General features: G+C 41.6%; 1 protein-coding gene across 1 annotated transcript in view; it reads left to right on the forward strand.

Moving 5' to 3' along the window:
* LOC132406548 (PDZ domain-containing protein GIPC1-like) overlaps positions 1–14,957 on the forward strand; it is a 78,313-nt gene extending 63,356 nt beyond the window's left edge. Inside the window, exons 5-6 of the mRNA XM_059992360.1 lie at positions 3,367–3,448; positions 13,867–14,957. Of these exons, the coding sequence (XP_059848343.1) occupies positions 3,367–3,448; positions 13,867–14,015 (231 nt within the window). The 3' untranslated portion in view covers positions 14,016–14,957. The remainder of the gene's footprint in view (positions 1–3,366; positions 3,449–13,866) is intronic.
* The last annotated feature ends 8,251 nt before the right edge of the window (positions 14,958–23,208 follow it).

Consider the following 23,208-nt stretch of genomic DNA (forward strand, 5'->3'; position numbering starts at 1 on the left):
TTCCCTTTTTAAATCCAAACATGTGGAAGAATGTTGAGACTCAGAATGAATGGGTTAACTTTACATTGAATGGGATAGAATTAGGAAAAAAAAATTAGATCTTCCAAGGACTATATCAAGGGCAACCAGAATTGCATTCATTTCAGATTTTATTCCAGCAAGACTGGATTCTGGTTTTAACAGGTGGACACAAAGAGGCCTGGTTCTTGTGGACCAAATGTTTGATGGTGAGGCGCTCAAATCTTTCTCCCAACTCCAAACTGAATTTGATCTTGTATCAAATGCTTTTATAGATTCCTCTAAATTAGGCATTACCTTACATCACTCAAGAATGGAACAATCCTGAAAATATGGCCAAATAACTTGGAAAAATTTTGGATAGAGATCATCATGGGTAGGATTGTGTGTGTGTGTGTGTGTGTGTGTGTGTCTCTGTCTCTGTCCCCGATTGGAGGGAATTTGCTTTGAAAATAAAGATGAGGTACTTTAAAACCCTGTTAGTCATACCGTTATACGCAGAAAAAAAACAGACTTTGCTGGAGAGGCTGTGGGAGATTTTGCACATATATTCTGGCGCTGTCACAAATTAAGGGAATTTTGGTATAAGGTCACTGAGGAAATAAGGATTTTAGACATAAGTATACCCTTTGAACCTAGTCATTTAATTTTGGGCAACCTTCTGCAATCTGCATTACAGAACAATAAACTATACATGTTAAGAGTCTTGATTCTGACTGCTCATAAAATGATAACTGTGAACTGGCTTCAATCTCACTCACCCACATTGGAACAATGGATACAGAGACTGAAAGAAGTGAACTGTATGGAAAATATCATTGCAAGTTTACACTGAAAATGGACTCTTACTTGGAAAGATGGAGCTGTATTATAGTGTACCTGGCACAGTGAAAGGCCCACACAGGGGCCTGGTAAAGTGTAGGACTTGGAGTTGATTTACTGAGGACTGTGATTTTATTTACAATAGATGTAAATCTACATTGAGGGGTGATGTAAAGTATGTAGATCATGTGTATGTTTGTGTTTGTATGTAATTGTATGTATGTGCTCTTTGTTTCTTTTTTTCTCTTCTATTCTCTTCTACCCCAGGTATTGTTAATATAGGTAATTACCATTGTGCAGTGAACTGTGAACTGATAGCTGATGCTTGTTTGTAGATATGTGTTCAATAAAGTTTAAAAAAAACCTGTACAGTACTGTCCTCTGCAACATCTTCCATCCCAGGTCCCAATGCCCCGAGGAAGGACCCCAAAATAGAGAGATTTCCACTGGGGACCACCTGTACAGCCAGATGGTAAAACAGACTGTCTGGTTGGCAGATGGAGGCAAGAAAGTAAAAGGCATGCAGGAGCAGTCCGTACGAGAAATGCTTCAGAGCATCACGAAAGGGTACAGTGGGCATCCCCGTGATTTAGCTCATGTTATGAGAGACCTCTCCCATGTGGTATCCAAGGGCCTGGGTCTGATGAGCACTTCTGGCCCACCAGGTGGCGATGCAGCCGGAACACCTCCACTTCCCTGAGCTCTTTTGACACCCACCATGATAAGATGGGGACCAGTCCCCCTCACAGCCAGAGCACCCTGTCTGGATGAGACTGGACCCCATACCCTCAACAGCTCTCAGTAAAAGCGAGGCAATTCCCTCAGAGCGGCGTGCCTGATGCTGTCCACTGCAAGCGGCGTGCCCTCCTAAAGGCTGTCCCGGGTGGAGAAAGTGCATTGCCAGTGCATGCCATCTTGGAGGTACAGGTATCTCTGCAGGGTCCTGAGATGGACGGCTGCCAGCTGGGTGCTCTCACACACAGTGACCAACCACCTTCCGCGATCAGAAGAATCAGGACCACGGCAGAGACTCAGTGCCTCCTGTTGCCCCAGAAATCATCCACCAGCCTCTTCTAGGTCCTGGAGACAAAAGCAGTGGATGGGACTTGAGAAATCAGCCTGTATCATATCTTTACAATGAAAGCTACTTATCAATGGGTTTTACATGGACTGGGGATCCGAGTTGTCCTACTCCATTGTGCCTTGTCTGTGGCAAACAACTTACTAATGTAGAAATGGCTCCAGCAAAATTGAAAAGACATTTACGACAAATCCTCAGTCTCTCATGTCTCTAGTCTGTCTATTCCTGGAATCATTCTTGTTAACCTTTTTCATACTATTTTAAAACCTTCATGTCTTTGAATCCTCTTTCAAGTAGAATATGTGTATCCCACAATGGGTTGTTTATGTTTTAGTTTTTAGCATCTTGGGAGAAGGATAGGTTACATATCTGCTCCCTTGCAATTCTAGGGTGCTGTATTTTTAGAGAGATTTGTTATTTGTCACATGTACTTGGAAATATACAGTGAAATGATTTGTTTTGTATCAATGACCGACACAGTCCAAGGATTATGCTGGGGTCTGCCTGCAACTGTTGCCATGCTTCCATTGCCAACATAGCATGCACACAACTCACTAACCCTAACTATGTCTTAAAAATGTGGGAGGAAACCATAGCACCCAGAGCAAACCAATGCAGTTAAAGAGAATGTGTATACTCCTTACGGACAGCAGTGGGAATCGAGCCCTGTTCGATGATCGCTGGCTCTGTAAAGGATTGTGTCTAACTGCTTTGCTACCGTGGTATAAGTGGTGTTTAGGCGAGCAAAGCTTGCATTTATATCTTGCTGTCCATACCTTGAGAATGGCCCAGAACTGTTTGGTCAATTGAATAATTTGAGATGCACTCTCTGTTAAAGTTTGGGATAATGTGGCAATAAATTTGTGTGCAGCAAGCTCCTGCTCACAGTGATTTTTGTTTTAGGCAGGCAGCATCAGGTTTAATTGCTGTCCTCTCTACAGTTGCTTTTAGATATTTTCAGCACTTCCAGTTTTAGTCTGCATTTCCGGCGGTTCTGTTCTTGGATTATATTCGTGAGGGTCTTTTTGGTTGAGGAATAGACATTGGGCGGGATACTGCTGCTGTCCTGGTAAACAGCACAGCATTTCATGTGCTATTTCAGAGGGCAGAGTGATGTTTGGTTTAATACTCCAGTTACCTAACAGTGAAGCAGCAAATGTATTACAGCTGGCAAGTATTGCAGTTTTGTTTGTTTTTGTGTGTGGTATTCAGAAGCAAGTGACTGGGGGTACAGGATGAAAAACTTGACAAATCACAAAGCGATATTTGAGGGAAATGAATAAGAATGTGACTTTTCCTGCATGTGGAAATTGGCTACCAAATTTTCTTTATGCTTTTATGACCAGGTACATAATTGTGTTGTTTTCACTGAAGTTGCCTTGTTTTTCCTATTTTCTGATGTTTGCTCTTGTTGACTTGCTGGATTCTGTTCGTTGTTATCTCAGCCGTCAGCATTCGAAGAGAAGGCCATCAAGAAAGTGGATGATCTGCTGGAAAGTTACATGGGAATCAGAGATACTGAACTTGGTAAGTAAAACAATCCCCTACTTCAGGAAGATAATTTAGCACCTTACTAGAGTTAATTGTCTTGTAGTTAATTACTTTTGAATGCTGACTGGTGGTGGTGGTATTATAGGCATGTTTCTTTTTGCATTTCACTTGTACTTTTGGATGTTATTCAATGTCAGTAAGCCGACACAAATGCAATTAACTCTTTAGATCTTGTACAGCTTTTTATGAAATTTTCCAGGGTATTTTAAGGGGAACATAGGAAATGTGACCCTGGTCAATCTAAAAAGAGGTGGCAAACATTGGCCAGTGAGGCAGTTGTCATCCTGTGAGGTTTCCAAATAATGTTGGCTGTTCAGCTGCCTGATGCAGTTACATTCAATAATTTTGTAAAAGATTCAAAGGTGGTAGTGTGGTAGGTGCCGATAAGGTCAAGGGCCATCTTAATCATTGTGTAGGAGGTATGAAAGCCTTGGGTACAACACCAGATTCAGGAACAATTATTACTCAGACTCCTGAACAGGTGCAAATAACTTCACTCACCACAACTCAACCTACTGACTCGCACTTTCAAGGACTTTTTACAACTTGTATTCTCAGTATTATTTGTTGCCTTTTGCGCTTTAGTTGTTTGTCGGTCTTTATGTATAGCCATTTCATAAACACTATAGTATTTCTTTATTTTCCTGTAAATACCTGCAAGAAAGTGAATCTCAAGGTAGTATATAGTAACATATGATAAATTCTGCTTTGACTTTGAGGTATTCAGTCACAAGGAAGTTAAGTTTCACTGCTGTGGCAGCCAATTTTAATACAGCTCAGACAGGCTCATCTTCTAAAGGATTCTAAAGTGGATAGCCATTAGCACTCGCAGTGATGTTTTGTATCTTCAGAAAAGATTCAAGGAGGTAAGGGGGCTAGATGCTTATGTTTTATCTATTAAAGCTTGTGCTTTGAGATGGGTACAGGCAAGGTTATTTTGCGATTTGAGCATACATTTTTTGTTTTCTGTTCTCATTTCACAAACCTTTTGTTCCTTTGCAATCCCTGATGTATCCTTTTTTTAAATTAATGAGTGCTGCTATCTGCTTTGGATTCATTGTATTTAGCGCACCATCTGTAGTTTTACAGGAATGAAACATAGACTTTTTATTTTAACAGTGGTTAATTTGTTTATTTTGAAACTGTGTTTTGCACATTTCCCCTGTGACTTGCATTGCTTTGCACTGATGCTCTGGTTTCCTCCTGTGTCCCAAAGCTATGCCTGTTTATAGGATAATTGCAGTGTTGGGAGACTTCAACCACGTTTCTCTCACAAAAACCCTACCCACCTTCGATTAGTTTGTCAAGTGTCATACAAGAGGAAATAAAGCACTGGACATCTTGTATGTAAATATTAAAGATGCATACAGCTGTACAGCTCTCCCTCCTCTTGGACGATCAGATCACAACCTGGTTCACCTCATGCCCTTGTATAAGCCTAAAGTACAGCAAGAGCTAGTTACCTCCAAGGCAGTAAAGAAATGGTCTCTAGAGGCTTTCAGGGGCTGCTTTGCGGTTACTGACCGGAATGTGCTTCGTAAACCAAATGGGGAGGACACTAACATACTTACTGATGGCATCACTGGCTTTATCATCTTCTGTGTGGACACCGTAACACCATCAAGGACTGTTCGCTGCTTCCCTAACAACAAACCATGGGTCACCAGTGATATGAAGGCTCTTTTTAAAAAAAAAATTTTTTAAATTGAATTTTCAAATAGGTTACAGAAGAAAAAAGAAAATTATCAACCCTTCCCCCCCCCTCCCCTCCCTATAGGAAAAAAGAAAGAAAGAAAAAAGAAAGAAAGAATGCCTGGATTTCGGAAGATGCCCACATGCTCCATGGAATTCAAAATAGCTTTAATACGTATATTTATTTCTTTCCTCAGATAACCAATAATTTTATCTTCGGAGCACCCATATATTTAATCCTAATTTTTGTAAATAAGGGTGCCAAATTTTCAGAAATATTTCATATTTATCTCAAATTATAAGTAATTTTTTTCAAGTGGAATACAGCTAAAAATTTCATTCTTCCAACGATCTATACTTAAGTATGAATCCGATTTCCAAGTAACTGCAATAGCCTTTTTGGCTACTGAAGGCTCTTCTTGACCACAAAAAGAGACCCTCTAGATCAGGAGACAGAGGAATTGAAATGTGTATAGGGAGCTAAAGGAAAAAATCAAGGTGGCTAAAGAGGAATACAGGTGAGAGCTGGAGAACAAGTTTGGCAGAGTAGCATCTGGAGAGGCATGGAGAACATCAATGACTTCAATCAACCTAGCTGTGGAGCACTGGAATGCAGCTGTGAAGGGGCTAATGAGTTAAATTAATTCTTTAATGGTTTGACAATTGCCCTCCCGTTTACACCCTCCCCCCTCAACACACCAATCCAGGTGCTGAGGCACCCAATGCTCCCTTAGTATCAACACCTCCCCTCCTCCCCCCTCCAGTTCAACATGTGGATGAACTTCTGCTTCTGATTGGTACTGTGCAAGCACTGTCGGATGGCTTTTATAACGTGCAGTTGGTGTGAACGGCGTGAGAGTTAAATTGTAAAGTGAGCTTTTTTGACTAGGTCCCCTAAATTGATTTGATTGAGTCTATCTTTCAAAATATTAATGTCAGAAATACTGCGCAGGTCTGGAGGCAGAAGATTCCACTCTCTTGTTGACCTTGGGTAGAGGGAGCACTGGTAGCAAATCTTGTTGAATGAGGGGGTTTCCAGTATGTAAGGTCCAGTTTGCTGTCGAGTTGAACTGACCCTGTGACGAATTTGGATGTTTGATGGAGTTACGCTGGAGATTAACTGTAGTTTAGCACGTCAGTTTTCAAGTGGTTGCCATTGAAGGTTAGAGAGCGTGTTGGTGACACTGGATTTCCTGCAAGCAGCACGGTGTTGGATTTTTTCGATGGACTTATTGTTAGCTTGATGGGGATCCCATATGGCTGCACAATACTCAAGCTTTGGACGGATGAGTATCTTATATGCCATGACCTTGATGGATTTACTACATGAGTGGAGGTTTCTTCCCAAGATATCCAGCATTTAATTTGCTTTGACTGTAATCTGATTGATGTGGCATGCCCAGTTAAGATCCTTGCTAATTTCAACACCAGGATATGGGTGGTGAGTGACTGGTTCAAGAATCTTTCCTTTCATGTTATATGTTGTGTCAATTGGTTTAATTTTATGAACAATACAGGCTACTACTGTTTACAACCCCCCACCCTTCCTTTGCAGCTACCATCCACATCTCCTTATACTAACTGCTATTGACCTGATCTTCACCTCTCTCAACCCCCACCTTCCACCAACTCCAGAGTTGTCATGGGCTCACCTTCACTACTGAGCAGGTGAGAAGGGCTTTGGGGAAACTCAGACACGGCAAAGCATTGGGATCGGATGGTGTGAACCCCAGGGTCCTGAAGGAGTGTGCTGAGCAGCTGTGTGGAGTTCTCCAGCGCACTTTCAATCTGAGTCCCAACCTGGAAAGGGTTTCAACTGTGTGGAAAACATCATATGTGGTTCCAGTACCCAAGCAGGACCGACTAAAAGTCTTTAATATCTACCGTTCAGTGGTCTTGACCTCACATATCATGAAGACCCTAGAGTCTGGTCCTGGCTCAGATCAGCCCTCGATCCCCTGCAAGTCTGCCTACCAGGAGCACATTGGAGTCAGCGAAACTCTTATCTACCTGCTAAATAGAGTCAACTCCCGTTTGGATAAGCAGGGCAGAACTGCGAGGATAATGTTTTTTGATTTCTCAAGTGTCTAAAATACCATACAGCCTGCATTGCTGGAGGAAAAGCTCTGTTCAGTGCAGGACGGCACTTCCATTGTATCCTGGATAATAGACTACCTGACTGGCAGACCACAGTTTGTGTGGTTTCAGAGCTGTGTAAGCAGCACTGGGGCCCCATTGGCTCTCCTCTTGTTTCCTCTATACCACACTGAGTCATGCCATCTGCCAAAATTCTCTGATGACTCGGCAGTAGTTGGGTTTATAAAGGGAGGACGGGAGGATGAATACAAGGTCCTGGTGGAGGACTTTGTTGAATGGTGCAAGCTGAGTTATCTGCGGCTCAACATCAATAAGACGAAGGAGTGTGATGGACTTCAGGAAGATGAAGCCTGCACTGCTCCCTGTTACTATTGATGGTGGGGATGTTGTGAGGACCTACAGGTACCTGGGGGTGCACCTGGTGGAGCTTTGAGTGGAGCACCGACATAGAGGCTGTGTATAAGAAGAGCCAGAGTCATCTCCACTTCCTGAGAGACAGGTTCTATGGAGTATACAGACCTTCCCTTCACATGTTGTTGTCACCAGTACAATCTTCTATGTGGTTTGTGCTGGGGAAATGGCATCAACATGGGTGAGAATAACAGGCTCAATAAACTGATTAAAAAGGCTGGCTCTGATATAGGAGTCAAACTGGACACTCTAGAAGTTGTGGTAGAACAAAGGACCCTATGCAATTCTGGACAATGTTTCTCAGCTTCTGCATGCCATCATGACTGAGCAGAGAAGTAATTTTAGTAATAGGCTATGACAATTGCACTGCTCCAAAGAGTGCTAGAATGTGTTGCTGGGGTGGTGATAGAAGCAGGTATTTTTGGGACACCTAAAAGACTCTTTACATGGATGAAAAAAAAAATGGACTATGTGGGAGAGGAGCATTAGCTTGACCTTTAGAGTAGGTTAAAAGTCTGGCACAACATTGTGGGGGTGAGGGGCCTGTAGTGGACTGTTCTATGGATTACATGCCTATACAGTAGCACAAAAGTCTTAAACGCAAAAGAAAAATCTGTAAAGTGAAAATGCTTTCAAAAAGAATTAAATGAAAAGCTTCTAAATATATAAAAAACTACAAAGCAATAGAATAATAACAAACTAAATCAAATCAATATTTGATGTGACCACCCTTTGCCTTTAAAACTGTCGTGCAGTTTTAGAGGAAAATAGGCTATTAGGTTGGTCCGAACACCTCCGAGAACTTACCATTAATTCTGACTAGATCATTAACTCAATTTGCAGAAATGCGGCCCCAAACCTGCAGGGAAACCTCTGCTGTTGCATTGCACTGCACACATCTGCATTGTTGGCTGCAGACACATAATCAAACTCTTCTACTGACAAACTGCCTCTTGTTTCAGCAAAACATTTCAAACTTTGACTTGTCAGACCAAGGCACTTGCTGCCATTGTTCAGCACCCCAGTCCTTGTGTTTGTGCATAGGTGAGTCTCTGTTTTGTTTCCACTTCAGAAGGATGGCTTTTTGGCAGCAACTCTTCCATGAAGACCACTGTCAAGACCTCTCTAAGCTGTACTTGGCTTTTAGTGGTTTCTGTGAGGACAGAGCTGATATCGGTGCTGGACGCCTTGTAATTTAGAAGGGATGTAAGATTTTTGGATCTCTTGCATGCTGCATTCAGTCCCCATGGCCATCCACTGCATTTCTGGTCTTCAACCTTGCCTGTTCCTTTGTGCTTTGGAAGAGCCTGGACAGCACATCTTGAAACTCCTGTCTGCCACAATTTCTGTTTGGGAGAAACCTTGCTGATGCAGAATGACAAGCTTGAGTCTTGTTGCTCTGCTGATTCTTGTCATGGTATAAAAATTGATGATTGAAGGGTTAAGCTCACATCTGCCACACCGTCACCTTTTCGTTTGGTTGCCCTTTGCCCAACTTGATTCCTTCTACACCCATTTCTGTTCCATTTAATACAATTCATTGTATCATTGATCACTGGCACCCTGTTTGTTACCGTTGTTTAATCATGCATTGAGCGATATGTATACCTAAAAGTAATCAAGTTTTAACTTGAAAAGTTGGCACTTAGTTGCTTGCTTAATCACCATCCTTATCAGCTCTGGGGAATCTCCCATCCACTGCTACCAACCTGATAGTTCCCACACGCCGCACTTCCCGTTTCAATCTCCTACCCAAGATCCACAAACCTGCCTGTCCAGGTAGACCCATTGTCTCAGCTTGCTCCTGCCCCACCGAACTCATTTCTGCATACCTCAACACTGTTTTATCCCCCCTTGTTCAATCCCTTGCCAGCTATGTTTGTGACACTTCTCACACTCTGAATTTTTTCAATGATTTTAGGTTCCCTGGCCCCCACCGCCATGGATGTCCAGACCCTATATACCTCCATCCCCCACCAGGAAGGTCTTAAAGCTCTCGGCTTCTTCTCTGATTCCAGACCTGACCAGCTCCCCTCTACCACCTCTCCTCCGTCAAGCAGAATTAGTCTTAATAATTTCTCCTTCGGCTCCTCCCACTTCCTCCAAACTAAAGGTGTAGCTCTGGGTACCAGCTATGCCTGCCTTTTTGTTGGCTTTATGGAGTAGTTCATGTTCCAAGCCTAGACTGGTATCTGTCCCCCACTTTTCCTTCACTACATTGGCACTGTCTCCTGCACGCATGCTGAGCTCGTTGACTTCATCAACTTTCACTTTCACCCTGCCCTCAAACTTACCTGGTCCATTTCCAACACCTTCCGCCCCGTCTTGATCTTTCTGTCTCCATCTCTGGAGACGGCTTATCTACTGATATCTACTATAAAACTACGGACTCACAGCTACCCAGACTATTCCTCTTCCCACCCTGTCTCTTGCAAAAATGCCATCCCCTTCTCGCAATTCCTCCGTCTCTGCCGCATCTGCTCTCAGGATGAGGCTTTTCATTCCAGGCTGGAGGAGATGTCTTCCTTTTTTTAAAGAAAGGGGCTTCCCTTCCTCCACCATCACTCTGCTCTCAAACGCACATCTCCCATTTCACACACATATGCTTTCATTCCATCCTCCTGTCACCCCACTAGGGATAGGGTTCCCCTTGTCCTCACCTACCACCCCACCAGCCTCTGGGTCCAACGTATAATTCTCCGTAACTTTTGCCACCTCCAACGGGATCCCACTACCAAGCATATCTTTCCCTCCCCCGCCCCTTTCTGCTTTCCGCAGGGATCGCTCCCTACGCGACTTCCTTGTCCATTCATCCCCCCCCATCCCTTCCCACCAATTTCCCTCCTGGCACTTATCCTTGTAAGCGGAACAGGTGATACACCTGCCCTTACACTTCCTCCTTCACCACCATTCAGGGCCCCAGACAGTCCTTCCAGGTGAGGCGACACTTCACCTGTGAGTCGGGTGGTATGGTATACTGCGTCCGGTGCTCCTGGTGTGGCCTTTTATATATTGGTGAGACCCGACGCAGACTGGGAGACCGTTTCGCTGAACACCTACGCTCTGTCTGCCAGAGGAAGCAGGATCTCCCAGTGGCCACACATTTTAATTCCACGTCCCATTCCGATATGTCAATCCATGGCCTCCTCTGCTGTCAAGATGAAGTCACACTCGGGTTGGAGGAACAACACCTTGTATACTGGCTGGGTAGCCTCCAACCTGATGGCATGAACATTGATTTGTCTAACTTCCGTTAATGCCCCTCCTCCCCTTCTTACCCCATCCCTTATTTATTTATTATATTTTCTCTTTTTTTCTCTCTGTCCCTCTCACAATCACTCCTTGCCTGCTCACCATCTTCCTCTGGTGCTTCCCCCCTCCCCATTGCTTTCTCCCTAGGCCTCCTGTCCCATGGTCCTCTCCCTTCTCCAGCTGTGTATCCCTTTTGCCAACCACCTTTCATCCCTCCCCCTCCTGTCTTCTATCATTTTGGATCTTCCCCTCCCCCTCCCACTTTAAAATCTCTTACTATCTTTTCTTTCAGTTAGTCCTGACGAAGGGTCTCGGCCCAAAATGTCGACTGTACTTCCTATAGATTCTGCCTGGCCTGCTGCATTCCACCAGCATTTTGTGTGTGTTGCTTCAATTTCCAGCATCTGCAGACTTCCTCATGTGTGCGCGCTTACTTAGTATGTTACTTTCTTTAACAAAATACAAAAAAATCTCTCCCATTTACATTTTTTGAGAAATGAATGAAAATCTAAAATTTGCTTTTTTCTGCTGATATGCTAATGCAGAAGACAAAAAAAAACATTTAAACAACGTATATAAAGACTCCAGGGTGCCTAAGGCCTTTGCACTGTAGATAGCCTTTTATGTAGTTAACCATCCTAAGGGGCTAGCAGGAAGGTTAGTTTTTATATATATATATATAAAAAAAAGATCTGAATAGTTAAATATCTTCTGCTTTTCCAACATTGGCATTGTTTTGCTTGGGACAGTCAAGCAAAAGCATGGTGAAATTAAAGGAAGAAATGCCAAGGAAGTTGGGGAGGGAGTCCCATAGTTTATCTAGGACTTCCTTGGTGAATCCAGGCACAGCTACTAATGGAGGAACAGTTGAATTATTGGATCAGCATGAAGTTAAAATGGAAACTTCTCAGATCTCGAGGTTACGGGGTTTGGAGAGGTAACAAATTGAGAATTATTGCTGACAAACAGCATGCACACCTGTGACGGTGGCGATAAGTCTTTACCAAGGGAGATGTAAGGCACTCCTGCTCTCCAGTAGCCTGCACATCATTCTTGGGCAATGTGTAACATCTGCTTAGCCCCTCAATCAGGGTCACATGAAGCCATGGGAGCAGGTGGTGGATGGTCATATGAGCAGCTGGTGCATATCAGAAGTTCAGGTTATGCAACCACTGACACCTGGCAGACAATCTCTGAAGAGTATTGATAATGACTTGGCTCACCTGTCTTGTCAAGACACTGCCCAGAAATGGCAATAGCAAACCACTTCTGCAGAAATAATTGCCAGGAACAACCATGGTCATGAGACCTTGATCGCCTATGTCATGCAACACAGCACGTACAGTAATAATGATATTGCACGTCTGTGAATGCAATTTTGAAAGTGCAGGATATGTTGGAGGAAGCTAGAGGAAGAGAGGCATGAAAATCACGTTGAGGTGGGAAAATTGACCAGACACATCCTAGTAACTATTGCTTGCATTTTATTTTGTGTTTGAGGTCAGACAAATGCCTGTTGACATAATGTTATGGAAAACCACAAGTTTTGGTAGTTTCCTTCTGGCTGTCATGAAAGGAGGCCACTTCCTCAATTGTTTTCAAGCCAAATTTGTTTTATTTCTAACAATAAAATACTAGATTTTGATTTGCAAGCCAAATACAAAAACTGTGTCTTTTGGATTTTATACCTCTTAAATCCCTGTTTTATTTTTGAGTAAAGCTGCAGTTATATATTGTCCACTCGATCCTGTCCTCCAACCTCCATCCATTCCCCAGAGTGCTCATCTTAAAACTTCCTGGGTTCCAGCTTCGCCCTGAATTTTCGTTTATACCGAAGATACGATGGTTTGATTGTTGTAGGGCAGGGCAGTTCAGCCAGGGTGGTGGGATGGAGCCCTACAATTAATTTTCCCAGTGTAAATATATTTTGAAACTGGCTGTTAGGCTGTCTTTTCTAAGAGTCCAAGCGATCAGGGATAGTCATGACTAGAGGGATAGAAAATATGAATTAGCTGCACCCCTACCGAAACTAGCAATGCTATCGTTGAATGATAACTTGCTCTTCAGTACAAAAAAGGTAGTACTTTTTTTGTAAGGAGAAAGAGTTGGGACAAATGATTGACAGCATTCAACTTGTAGAGAAGGAAGTAACATAATTAGAAAGCTCTCTATCAGTTTTGAACAACGTATTTTGAATGCACTTTTACTGAAAAAAGCTTCCATCTGGCTTCTTAATTTCTTCCTTTCACCCTGGAAGATTAAGCTAAAATTCAAGTAATTTAAATAGGAAATGATATTTTTGATGCAAAGCAGGAATGGTTACTCTTGGAAAAACCTACACAAGTTAAGAAATAAACATGGTTACTTGAATGGAAGAGAATATTATGAAGACTGCCCTGGGCACATTATTTGCAAAGAAAATCAAAACAGGATATGATGTTATCAGGCTGTTACACTGTTTACTGTAAAATACATTGAGTGCTATCAGCTTCTATCTCCCATTAATGGGTCATTACATCATTAAGTCCCAACTCAGTGCTCTTGAGATGTCCATGCTCTCACTTCTAGTCTTATTTATTCTGGTCTTTATATGCTGTGCTTTCATCTACTGCAGCCTAAACTACCTCCCTCAGTCAGTTTTCTCTCCTCATCAAGCTGCTTAAAACCTACTGACTAACTTTAGGCAGTATTCTAAATGTTGATCTCCAGATTTGTTAGAAGAAGCTATTGCGAAACACCCAGGCAATTTCTTTGAAGGTGTTGTACAGATGTTTTTCTTGACTAAGCTCCTGTCATGTTTTTGCTGAATAGGGGAGAAACCACCAGTAATCTGTCTGTATTTGGTAGCAGGAAGGGAGATGAGGTAAAGGTTTATATTGGCATTGTGGGTTTGTTATATCAATATTAAGAATTTGCTCACCCTCCTCTGTCCTATGTTACAGCTGCTACCATGGTGGACCTTGGCAAGAACAGGAGGAATCCCGATGAGTTTGCACAGGCACTCGACGAGGAACTTGGTGACTTTGCATTTCCTGACGAGTTTGTCTTCGATGTCTGGGGTGCCATCGGAGATGCAAAATCTGGCCGATGATGATCAAAAACCAGTTGCAAAGACTTGAAGCTCATATGGAAGCATCACTGAAAAGCATTTATATAGAAAGAAAAATAATCTAATAATTTTAGAACTTTGGGTGCTGGGCTAATTTTTACAAACATTTCTGAATGATTTTATAAGTTTGAATAATTGTTTGTAGACTACATCTGTTTCCTAGGGAGATGTGTGTTGCTTTTGGGTGCTAAACTGGTGTGCTGCTGGAGTCTGCAAAGTGGAAGCTGAAACGTTGAGAACATTTTTCCATAACACAATTGTGCAAAGAAATTATTTTTAATATTTTTGTAGATATGCTAATGAGAATTTTGGGGGGGGGGGTTGAGGAAAAAAAACTCTAAAAATTGAATTCTAACCAGGTTTTGTAGATTGCAGATATGAAAAATTTAAGCCCAATACAGTAAGGCACTGGTTCCTAACTTTAGATTGGCACCCACCTAGAAAGTCCAGATGTCCCAAGCTCTCCTTTCGAGGAGCTGCGGATTCCTGGGGGCTGCCAATAGTCTTGCATCTGGAGCTGCAGGTGCACCAAGTATATTTTTATTTATTACTTGTGAACTTTTAAATTAAATTACCTCAAATGTTATTAAAATCTTTCTGTGATCATCATCACTCCCCTGATGCACAGAAAGGTCATGCAGTTTAATCTGGGACCACTGCACTAAGGGAACCCTTTCACTGAAACACTTTGATATATCTTAACTTTCTTATCTGGTATTTTATATTTTTGTCTGTACTGATTTTTCTTTCTAGGATTTGTGTCATTTCAGGCTCAGAATTGGGGAGCAGTACCCTTGGAAAAGGGAGGGAAATGTTGTCATTCCATCCCTCTCTTGCAAAATGTTTCACCTCCAATATTATGAATTTCAGGAAATGGCTTAACATTATTTTTGTTTGCGAAATAAATTAATGATTTAAACAGTAGATTAGAAAAGAGGGCTGTGGAATTGAATTGTGCATTTCTAGTGATTGCTCTATAGTTCCACAGTGCAGTTTTTTATCTCGTTAAGATGTCACTAGTGTTTAAATTTTAAAATTGGGTGCGTGAAATATTCATCCTGTTTCTAGTCAAATGGAATGAAAGTACCTGGTGTCACAGTAGTGACCTTCCAGCATAAATAATGCCTTTGGTGAGTGTTCCTGAAAGTGTCGACATTTCACAACCTCGAAGCACTTTACAACAAATTAAGTATCCTGTAAGTGCAACTGAAGTTGTAATGTAGCAGCCAGGTTGCACATGGTAAAATCCCACAAACAGCAATGTGATAATGTCTTGCTATATAGACTGCAGGTTAAGTGTTAGCCATGACAATTGACAGGGTTCCCCAGCTCTTTAAGAGTACTGTAATGCTGAGGGATCTTCAGTGCCTGTATAATTTAGGTGTAACCTGGAGGTCTTCTACTGCTGCTTGGTGTTACAATATTTAAGCTGAATAAGCATATTCATTTTTGTGTTTAGTCGATCAGAGATTATTCACTGTACATTTAATCACTGTACAGTAAATAAAGGTCAAAGAAACAAAATGCTGGGAGTCTGATATAAAACAGAGCACTTGGCTGATCAGGCAGCATTTCATGAAATAAAAGCTATCAACATTTTGCTTTAGAGACCCTTTGTCAGAGGTGGGAATGATAAACACCACTGTCTTCAGCTTAGACTTATTCAACTCTTAATGAATTCTCCAGTTTTAGATGCTCTTTGTGTTAGAACAATCAATTTCTGTTGGTCATTCAGTGATATCTTTTTAAAACTTTTATTTCTGTCAACCTTGGTATAGCCTGTGGCTGGATATGTTCTGTTATTAGTAACACAGCACAAAGAAGCTTAATGTGCTGCATTAACTTTGGTTCCACTCTTTCAGCGATTTCTTATTCTTCCTAACTCTGTGTACTTCTACAATTGAAACTAGCTTTCCACTTTGTCCCACTTCTGACTCTGTTTCTCCCTCTATAGCTGCTGCCTGATTGCCGAGTATTTCCAGTATTTTATGTTTTAATGCTTGTATTGCTCCTGATTGTGTATGACTTTATTTAAAGTGATAGGCTCAATGCAGTTTCCTTCCTGAGAAGGACAGCTACATTTTTATATAACTTAATGCAGTTTATCATCCTTTAGTCAATGATTATGTTTGAATTACCTGGTTCAAATAATACCATAAATCAAAGACAGTAATTTTTAAAGAAAATATTTTGTATGAAAGCCTTGTGGTGGCCAACAGTAGAAGATTGAATCAATTGCCCTGTCAGAATAATGGAGCCAAACCTTGAAAATAGTATGTTATAGTACTAGATGTGGCTGTTTGGCCAATTATTAGCTCTTCAAAAGAACACTGCTGACATTACCATTGCCCTTCTGTTTCCTTGTAGCCCTGCAAAATTTTATCCCTCTTTTCAAATCATTATCCAGTTTATTTTTGAAAGTTCTATTGAATCTGCTTTGACCATTTTTGGACTTATTTCCAGAGCTTAATTTGTTTTTTTGCGCGTTTTCCTTGTAATTAGTATGCTCTGATCATTGAGCCAGCAGGCTCTGGAAACATTTCTTTCAAGTTAACCTTAAAGATTTTGACTGCCTGTGTAAAGCATGCTCCAGCTTTGAGTAATGTCTGGAAGGAGATGAATTAAAACAAATCTATTAAATATTTTTGACGGAAAAGTCTGCAAATGCTGGAAGTCCAAGCAACACATACAAATACTTTTACCAAGTTGTTCAACTGGAGTTGAAAAACAGAAAAAATGCAGATGCTGGAAGTCTAGAAATCAAAACAAAACACTGCTGAAGTATTAACTCTGTCCTGCGATGCTGCCTGACTTGAGTATTTCCAGCATTGTTTTGTTTAGAAGTTCCGTAAACCATGTATGAGAATGATGGGTTGTTGTTATTGTCACATTATTTTGAAATGTCATTCATACAAGTAATTTCTAAATGTAAGTACAGCGCAGTAGTTCAAAAGGAAGAGCTGGATGTGTTATGGTGATAATTACTGAGAGTGCAGTACAGGTTGATTAATGAGGTGTAAGGGCTATTACAAGATAGCGTGAGATAGAATTAATCTTTATTGTACAGGAGGTGCATTGAAGAGTCTGATAACAATAGTTAGAAGATGCCCTCAAGTCTGGTAGTTGTATCTTCCTGATGGAAAGGGGGGAGGAAAGAGAATAACTAGGATGGGAGTGGTCTTTACTTATGTTGCTGCATTCCTGAGGCCACAAGAGCGTGGACAGTGTCAGTGGAGCAGTGACTGTTTTCTGTATTGAACCAGGTTGTGTCAGTTAACACCGCTGCTGAATCTGTTGACATTAAAGAAGTGGTTTCTTCAACCTAATTAGCTGGTTTGGATTGTCTTTTTGCTTCCTAGATAAGGGAGGATGCTGGGACATACTTTGGCATTTGAAGAGTTAAATATAAAAGATTTGTTTATAGGACATGTTGAGCAGCAAGCATTTTTGGGAGGAGATGTGTAATATTTTGAAATGTGATTTTAAATTAATGTATTTGGAAAGCACAAATTCTCCTTAAATTGAACTCTTAACAGATCACAGTAACAAAGTTAATTATACAGCACTGAAGCCTATGCGGTCAATTGTAAACTGTTTGCTGCCTTGGTTGAACTGAAGGAGTGATCCATTTGGTTCACTACTGTTTTCCCCAAAACTCTGCAAATATTTAAGTGGTTATTTTAAAAAATTCCTGCTTAATCTGTTTCCATTCGTCTATAAAGGCAGTGCAATCCGGAGCATAACTTGATATTTAAAATAAATTCTTTCCCCGTTACATTTTGCTCAGTTATTTAAATGACAATCCTTTCTGGTTACTGATGCTCTGCTACCAATTGTTCCTCCTTATTACTCTTAGCAAAATAGTTTTTATAATCTTCAATACATGTAAATCAACTTCTCTGCTCAAAAGAGGTGAACTCTAGTTTTTCCTGCCCCCATGTAACTTCTGCCCCCTTCCCTGTTGTAATTATAGACCCACACCACTAAACAGATTAAGAGAAATACTCGCAAATGGCAGCAAACTGCCTGAGTTTGGCCATCCAGTTATATAATCAACTAATAAACATTTGTCATTAACATGTGTCATCAAATGAAGAATAGATGATTGTTATCCAACGTTTCATTTGAACATTTTTGTCCTTCTGTTCTCCCCATTGGAGTGCAACTATCAGAATTGCATACAGTTGTTTTATCTACATTTGATTCCAATATACTTCTGACTTTACATCTGTAACACAACATGCTGTACATAGTCAAAGATCTTGCCATGACTAATCTCTCTTCATAGCCCTCTTATTAAAAATCCTTGACAAGCTATTAACAGTTGAATGGTATGTATTTTAGTACTAACATTTAATGCTTTAAATATAGCTGATAGGCCTTTGTGCTAGGGTGTTAACAGCAAATGTGCTTCATGTTGTTGTTGAGCTCCTTCATCTGAGCCTGCTACCATCTCACTTTCATGTGAGAAGGTAGTTTGTCTTCTTAACATCAGCTTGGGGAAAGCACAGCTTTGCAGGTGAGGACTTCACAAACACAAGAAAATCTGCAGATGCTGGAAATCCAAAACAATACACACAAAATGCTGGAAGGGCTTTGGCCCAAAATGTTGGCGGTTTACTCTTTTTCCATAGATGCTGCCTGGCCTGCTGAGTTCCTCCAGCATCTTGTGTGTGTTGCTGAGGGACTCAGTTCTGTTTTCCAGGTTCTCTCCATTGAGCATCTCATTGCTGGAAGTGGAGAAAACATTTTTATAGTGGCTTTTTCATCTGCTGATCCTGTCACTTCAGAATAATCAGCTGACTCATGCATACCAGAGATCACTCAATAGACAGTAGGTGCAGGAGTAGGCCATTCGGCCCTTCTAGCCAGCACTGCCATTCACCGTGATCATGGCTGATCATACACAATCAGTACCCCATTCCTGCCCTCTCCCCATATCCCTTGACCCCGCTATCTATAAGAGTTCTATCTAACTCTCTTGAATGCATCCAGAGACTTGGCCTCCACTGCCTTCTGGGGCAGAGCATTCCACATATCCACCACTCTTTGGGTGAAAAGGTTTTCCTGCATCTCTGTTCTAAATGGCCCACCCCTTATTCTTAAACTGTGGCCTCTAGTTCTGGACTCACCCATCAGTGGGAACATGCTTCCTGTCTCCAGTGTGTCCAATCCCTTAATAATCTTATATGTTTCAATTAGATGATCTCTCATCCTTCTAAATTCCAGTGTATACAAGCCCAGTCGCTCCAATCTTTCAACATATGACAGTCCCGCCATTCCGGGAATTAACCTTGTGAACCTACGCTGCACTCCCTCAATAGCAAGAATGTCCTTCCTCAAATTTGGAGACCAAAACTGCACACAATACTCCAGGTGTGGTCTCACCAGGGCCCTGTACAGCTGCAGAAGGACCTCTTTACTCCTATACTCAATTCCTCTTGTTATAGAAGCCAGCATGCCATTAGCTTTCTTCACTGCCTGCTGTACCTGCATGCTTGCTTTCATTGACTGATGTACAAGAACACCTAGATCTCGTTGTACTTCCCCTTTTCCTAACTTGACTCCATTTAGATAGTGATCTGCCTTCCTGTTCTTGCCACCAAAGTGGATAGCCTCACATTTATCCACATTAAACTGCATCTGCCATACATTTGCCCACTCACCCAACCTATCCAAGTCACCCTGCATTCTCATAACATCCTCCTGACATTTCACACTGCCACCTAGCTTTGTGTCATCAGCAAATTTGCTAATGTTACTTTTAATCCCTTCATCTAAATCATCAATGTATATTGTAAACAGCTGCGGTCCCAGCACTGAACCTTGCAGTACCCCACTGGTCACAGCCTGCCATTCCGAAAGGGACCCGTTAATCACTACTCTTTGTTTCCTGTCAGCCAGCCAATTTTCAATCCATGTCAGAACTCTGCCCCCAATACCATGTGCCCTAATTATGCCCACTAATCTCCTTTGTGGGACTTTATCAAAAGCTTTCTGGAAGATCAGGTACACTACATCCACTGGCTCTCCCTTGTCCATTTTCATAGTTTCAAGTAGTAAGTAAGCTAAGCATTTGTTTTTTTTATTCTAATGTTGGCTGAAGGCTAAATGTTAAAGCAAAAGAGGATCTTCCAACTTGAGTATTGTGGAATCTGTGTAGTGCATCCATTTTACATTGGAGTTGGAGAATGTCACCGTTACACACAGGCCCACTGCTCCAGAGACCCAGTTCAATCCTTCCTTTGGGTTCTGTCTGTGGAGTTGTGTGACTGTGTGTCTCACCTCTTGCATCTCAATGTTAAGCTGGTCAAGTAATTACCCTTAGTGTAATTAATGTGGGGGAGAGTGTAGATTGCAGGGAAATAAGAGGGGTAATGGACTGATGAGAATTCCGAGTGCCAACTTGACTTTCATGGTCCAAAATGCTTCCCATATCAAAAGAAAAAAATATGGAAAATATAAAATATGGACAATTTTCTGGCCAACATTAAGCTGAAGCTGACACTTGGTTATTAGGAATAGGAGCAGGTCTTTCATTGCTTGTAGTTCTTCCTGATGATCTGTATAACTAGACCAAGAATAGTTTTTATAAGTAATATTGCTGGTACATTAACACAAAATTGAAACTTCTTGTATAACGCAGCTGCAATTTGCTCTGTTGAACTGCAAATTTTCTGCTATTGACACTCAGATTACCTTGGCACTTTATAACCCCTTGCCTCCCTTTGCCTTTTCAGATTTCAGGGTTGTCATGAATTATGTTCTCTCAAATTTTCAAGGTTCTTGCTGTGAAGCTTTGTCATCTGGCAGCATGCAGAAACAACATTTGTTTTGGTCAAGGGTGTGTAGTTAGAGATGGCAAAGTTTGCACGAATGGTTGCTGGCAGTAATGGGATGAAAATCGAGAAGGTGAGCAAAGTCTTTAGTTTGAGACAACTTGGCTGGACTGTTAATGTTGGAGTGTTTTAACTTTAATGCACTTATTAAATGAACTATTTTCTATTGCATCCTAGTTTTTTTTAATTTGCAGTTTTGGCCTTGTTACTTAAGCCCACCTTGCATGCCCTCACGTGCACAGATAATAATGGTATTGACATCTTCAGTAGTTTACTGCCATAAAGTAATGTGGCACAGAATCAGGCCCTTCAGTCCATCTGGTGCATGCTGATTAAGATTCCTTTCTCTGCTAGTTGTATTTGGCCCATATTCTTCGAAAGCTTTCTTGTTCATGTATCTGTCCAAGCAAGTTAGAGTTTTGAAGTGGGGAATGCTGATGTTACAGGCCAAGACACTTCATCTGGACTAAACTCTGGTATTCCTTAACTCCCAGAATCATAGGAGCACCGTCAGCAGAAGGGCTACAGTGGCTTAAAGAGGAGCACTCACCACCTTACATTCTGAGAATTAATAAATAAGGACTTCAATATAACTGTGCATCTCCTTTGAATAATTAAACAAGAATGGGCAAAGAAGTGGCAGATGGAATACAGTGTAGAGGAGTGTATGGTCATCTACTTTGATAGAAGGAATAAAAAGGTTGACTATTTTTTAAGTGGAGAGAAAATACAAAAACCAAGGTATAAAAGAATTTTGGAGTGCTTCTGAAGAATTCCCTAAAGGTTAATTTGCAGATTGCGGCTGTGATGAGGAAGGCAAATGCAATCATTCATTTCGAGAGAAGTAGAATGTAAAAGCAAGGACGTAATGTTGAGACTTTGTAAAGTACTGGTGAGGTGTCACTTGTGAATATTGTCATCAGTTTTGAGCCCCTTAGAAAGGATGGGATGAAACTGAAGAAGGTTTAATGGTGGTTTATGAAAGTAATTCCAGGTTTGGATGGCTTGTCATATGAAGAGTGTTTGATGGTCTGTATTCACTAAAATCCAGAAGAATGAGGGGTGACTTCATTGAAAGCTAATGAATGCTGAAAGGCCTTCATAGAGTGGATGTCAAGATGATATTTCTTATTGTGGAAGAGTCTAAGACTAGAGGACAATAGCCTCAGAATAGATGGGTATCCTTTTAGAATGGAGATGAGAAGGAATTTCTCTAGCCATATAGTGGTGAATCTATGAAATTCATTGCCACAGGCAGCTGTGAAAGCTGAGTTTGTATGTATATTTAAGGCAGAGGTTGATAGATTCTTGATTGGTCAGGATATGAATGGATACAGGGAGAAGGCAGGAAATTGCAGATGAGAGAAAAATTGGATCAGCCATGATGATATGGCACAGCAGACACGATGGACTAGATTGCCTAATTCTGCTGATATATTTATCATCTTATTGTCTAAATCAAGTTTAATTATCATTCTACCATACATGAATACAACCAAATGAAGCAGTGTTTTTCTGGGGCCAAAGTGCAAAACATACACAGCACATTCAAAATAATGAGCAAAAAAAGACGCACAGAAACACATGAAGCCCAAGACCCTGAGTGATGTGTCCCACAAATTGACGGTACAGTTCCCAGCAGTGTGCAGATGCACACAATCCAGCGCTATTATTCCACTGATCGAACACTGGAGGACATCACTGACAGAAGAAGCTGGTCCCCAACCAGGCACAGATGCCACGATGCACCACCTCTGGCATCTCCTCTCCTGGACTGCAGCAGCAGGCAAGCCAGCAGCTTGAGACCTAGTCCTTGCTAAAACCAAGGCTACGCAGCTTCCCTGCCGCCTGTTGCGTCACCACACAAGGGAAACAGGCCTGCGACATCTTACCTTATCAATGTCCACCAGGGTCTTGCAATCACAAGAGAAACATCCAAGGTAATCACCCACGGTTACACTGCACACCACCTTCGCATACCAACTCTGATGCCTTTGACTAGCAGGGAGCTCCATCAAACCCAACCCAGCTCCGCCGAAATGCTGGCCCACTCTTCTCATCGACAAGCACACTGATGTGGTAGAACTGTTGTACTTGAAGTTCTTGAAGTCCAGTGTTGTCTTGCAATCATTAAAAAAAAACACACATTTAACAGAGGATAAAAAAGATCTTTGGTTGGCCCCTGAGAGGCCACTGCATCGAAACATGCCACCATCTTACTGAATGGTCCATAGAGAGGAAAAGCTGTACTGGATCTGGTGTTGGGCAATGAGCGTGGCCAGGTGACTGACCTTTCAGTGGGTCAGTAGTTAAGGAACGTGTTGGTGCGTGGCCAA

The sequence above is a fragment of the Hypanus sabinus genome, chromosome 16 (genome assembly GCF_030144855.1).
Source record: "Hypanus sabinus isolate sHypSab1 chromosome 16, sHypSab1.hap1, whole genome shotgun sequence".
In the NCBI taxonomy this organism is placed as follows: Eukaryota; Metazoa; Chordata; class Chondrichthyes; order Myliobatiformes; family Dasyatidae; genus Hypanus; species Hypanus sabinus.